We start from the raw sequence: 3,260 nt of genomic DNA on the forward strand, positions 1-3,260 counted from the left end.
ATGTAGCTGCCATCACCAGTGTGTGAATGTGTGTGTGAATGGGTGGATGACTGGATATGTAAAGCGCTTTGGGGTCCTTAGGGACTAGTAAAGCGCTATGTAAATACAGGCCATTTTTTCCTGTATGAAGTCATTCCTTTTTGAACAAAACTCAAAACAGAGCCTAGTAATCTTTCAGTCATTTCTACCCTCACTTAATTTCCTTTGGCTGCTCAGCTCTCACACAGTGGCTCAGCTATGCTCCAATCCCTCCATATTGTGGCCAATCACATGCGAGGATATAGGATAATATCATTATGTGAAAAACAGAGAGGGTGAGAAACGCGACAGTCAAGTGGAGCGTGCGTCTGTCCTCTCAGCAAGTAAGTGAGACCGTAGACAGCGGTGGGGAGGGCTGTGCGAAAGCAAAAACACATAAATATGCCTGACACCCGTAAACGAAGCAGCATCTGGCTGCAGTTTAAAGACTTTTTTTGTCTTGTCTTGGTCTCGATACCCTCTGGTCTTGGTCTTGTCTTGGTCTCGGATTAGGTGGTCTTGACTACAAGTCTATAGAGATGTAAGAAAACAAATGATAAAAATAAACGGTACTTTATTTGTATTCGGTATCAGACGCATGGTTAGCATGTAATTCAACAAGCATCAAACAGACATCAGATCTATTTCTAGCGCTTACATAAGGATGTGTTTTAGGTTTTATTTTCAAATGCACCATCATTGTTCAGTCCTGCCAGATATGTGACAGATCTATCGCAGCCTGTCTTACTCAGCAGTTCTGTCCTGTAGGAGAGCGGCAACAACCAGGTGGTGTTTATGCATCTGGATCTGGCGAGTCTGAAATCTGTTCAGAGCTTTGCTGAAACCTTCCTGAAGACCGAGCCCAGACTGGACATCCTCATTAACAATGCAGGTGGGAATATTGCCATACAGAGAAATGTCCCTGTCTGTTCTATCGATAGTGACTGAAACTTTGTGTTGCAGGTGTGATGGGCCTGGGATGTACCGAGGAGGGTTTTGGTATGGCGTTTGGTGTGAACCATCTGGGCCACTTCCTGCTCACCAATCTCCTCCTGGAGCGGCTAAAGCAGTGTGGTCCCAGTAGAGTGGTCACAGTGGCTGCACTGCTGCACCACCTTGGAACCATTGACTTCTCTCTGCTTAATTCCCAGAAAGATTTGGTGTCAGGTCAGTCTACCTGGGACAGCTTCCAGGCCTACTGTAACAGCAAACTGTGTAATGTGCTTTTTACCAGGGAATTGTCCAACAAACTGGAGGGCACCAGTGTCTCCTGCTACTGCCTGCACCCAGGTCAGTGTCTGCTTCCATTTTTGGTGTGAGGCTGTGTGTACCACAAGCAAAAGCTACTACAACACTACATGTCCAAATGAGTACCTCTGAGTTAAGATCACCTCTGTTCTTCCCAGGAGTCATCTACACAGAGCTGGGTCGCAGTATGAGCCTGTGGCTGCAGCTTCTCATGATGCCTTTTGCAAAGCTGTTCTTCCTCAGCCTTGAGGAGGGGTCACAGACCACCCTTTACTGTGCTCTACAAGAGGGCATTGAACCCCTCAGTGGACGCTACTTCTCCAATTGTGCGCTGCAACAAGTAGGAGTCAAAGCTCGAGATGATGCCCTGGCAAAGAAGCTGTGGGAAGTGAGTGAGAGGTTATCTGGCTTATCATAAGAGACTCCAGAAAAATTCAAGGACTCTGTGAATACTTTGTAACATAGAGTCGATACCACACCTTTGGTTTTATTATGTGCTATTGCTGGGCTGATGATATGTCAGGTCTTAAGGTTCTCTGGCATAATTTCAACATGGGGACCATTTTAGATTCTCAAGTGAATAATATGTTTTTTTTAACTGTTGTGTAGAAAGAATATTCTACAGTATGTGTCATGTTGTTTTGTATTAATGAAGTAGATATGTTTTATCATTAAAAGTCATATCTGCGTCTCAGCACTGCAGTGACTTGGGCATTTTGTTTTCACATGACGGTTACATTTTTTTGGACCAGTTAAGCCAGTGGCAACGCCTCGATGAAAGCAACAGAGGAAGAAGGTGACAGTTTGGACAAACTGCTATAGCTTTATGGAGTGGTGCATTTGTTAGCTCGCTTGCCTCGCAGCAAGATGGTTCCCGGCTCAAACTTGACAGTGTGGGGATGAACAAAAGTATTTTACCAGCACAATATAATCTGCAGTATTATCATTGCTTTAACAATGTAACAGATAGCTTTAAGATGGTTATGCATACTGTTATCATATTAATCTTGTATTCCAGATGCAGTTATAACTATTTTATACATATTGCATATCTGTGCTTATTTTGAGTTGATGTTCGGTTCATTAAGGGTCTTAAGCTTCACTGGCGTGACTGTCCAGGTCATTCATGCTGAGGGAAACTAGAATATAGAAGGAATTGCAATACATGCTTACAAAACACTTATATCAGGTCATTTTTATTATCTTTCATATGTTCATATTCTTGTATTGAGTTTTAAGTAGTATCAGTTGGTTAAAACATTTATTCAATTTATATTTCATCTATAAGTTTTAGTAAACTGTTGACACATTTGACAGTGGCCTCTGTTTGACTGTGAGCGTTAGTAGGTGAGAGGTGACATAGAGTGCCGAGTGAGGTCGTGACATATACACACACACACACACATTAGTTAGACTCATTTATAGGTGAGAGGTTAGTCATGTCTGCTTGTAACTGCGAAATTGTCTCTGCAAAAGAGGAACAGTTTCCAGACGAGAACTGGAAGTCAAAGGGTTGACCGGAAATACCAGCCATGAAGATAGAAGACAACGTTCTTTTTAAACTGTCTTAAAAGTCATTGTGGTTTTGATTTGACGTATGTATATATTCTGTCTGATGACGCATGAGGGGGCGTCATTAAATTCAAACTCTGATGGTATAAAATATCTGTTTATGCTTTGATTAAGTCGAAGATCAATTGCTGTCTGTGTAAGTGATCTTCCCACGCGTGCATTAAAATCATCGTTTGACTTCACCCGGCCGGATCAGTGTGGTTATTCTTCGATCACCTCTTGTACCCCTTCCTCAATATTGAATCCTTAACAACAGCCAGCTGGGTCCTTTCTGCTCGTCCAGTGCCTGTGTGAGTTCTTTTCCAGGTATTCCAGTTTGCTCACACAGTCCCCAGACATGCCTGTTACTTTACTGAAATGGAGACCTGTGTAGCCAGACTCTCACTCAGTGACTCTGAACTGAATAAACAGTTAAAATGCAT

General features: G+C 42.7%; 1 protein-coding gene across 1 annotated transcript in view; it reads left to right on the forward strand.

Moving 5' to 3' along the window:
- The window catches only part of LOC102194420 (dehydrogenase/reductase SDR family member 13-like), an 8,240-nt gene extending 5,386 nt beyond the window's left edge, over nt 1–2,854 (forward strand). The window contains exons 3-5 of the mRNA XM_005754058.1: nt 787–910; nt 982–1,308; nt 1,425–2,854. Of these exons, the coding sequence (XP_005754115.1) occupies nt 787–910; nt 982–1,308; nt 1,425–1,684 (711 nt within the window). The 3' untranslated portion in view covers nt 1,685–2,854. The remainder of the gene's footprint in view (nt 1–786; nt 911–981; nt 1,309–1,424) is intronic.
- The last annotated feature ends 406 nt before the right edge of the window (nt 2,855–3,260 follow it).

The sequence above is a fragment of the Pundamilia nyererei genome, unplaced genomic scaffold (assembly GCF_000239375.1).
Source record: "Pundamilia nyererei isolate P.nyererei 1_Seehausen unplaced genomic scaffold, PunNye1.0 scaffold00500, whole genome shotgun sequence".
Taxonomy (NCBI): domain Eukaryota; kingdom Metazoa; phylum Chordata; class Actinopteri; order Cichliformes; family Cichlidae; genus Pundamilia; species Pundamilia nyererei.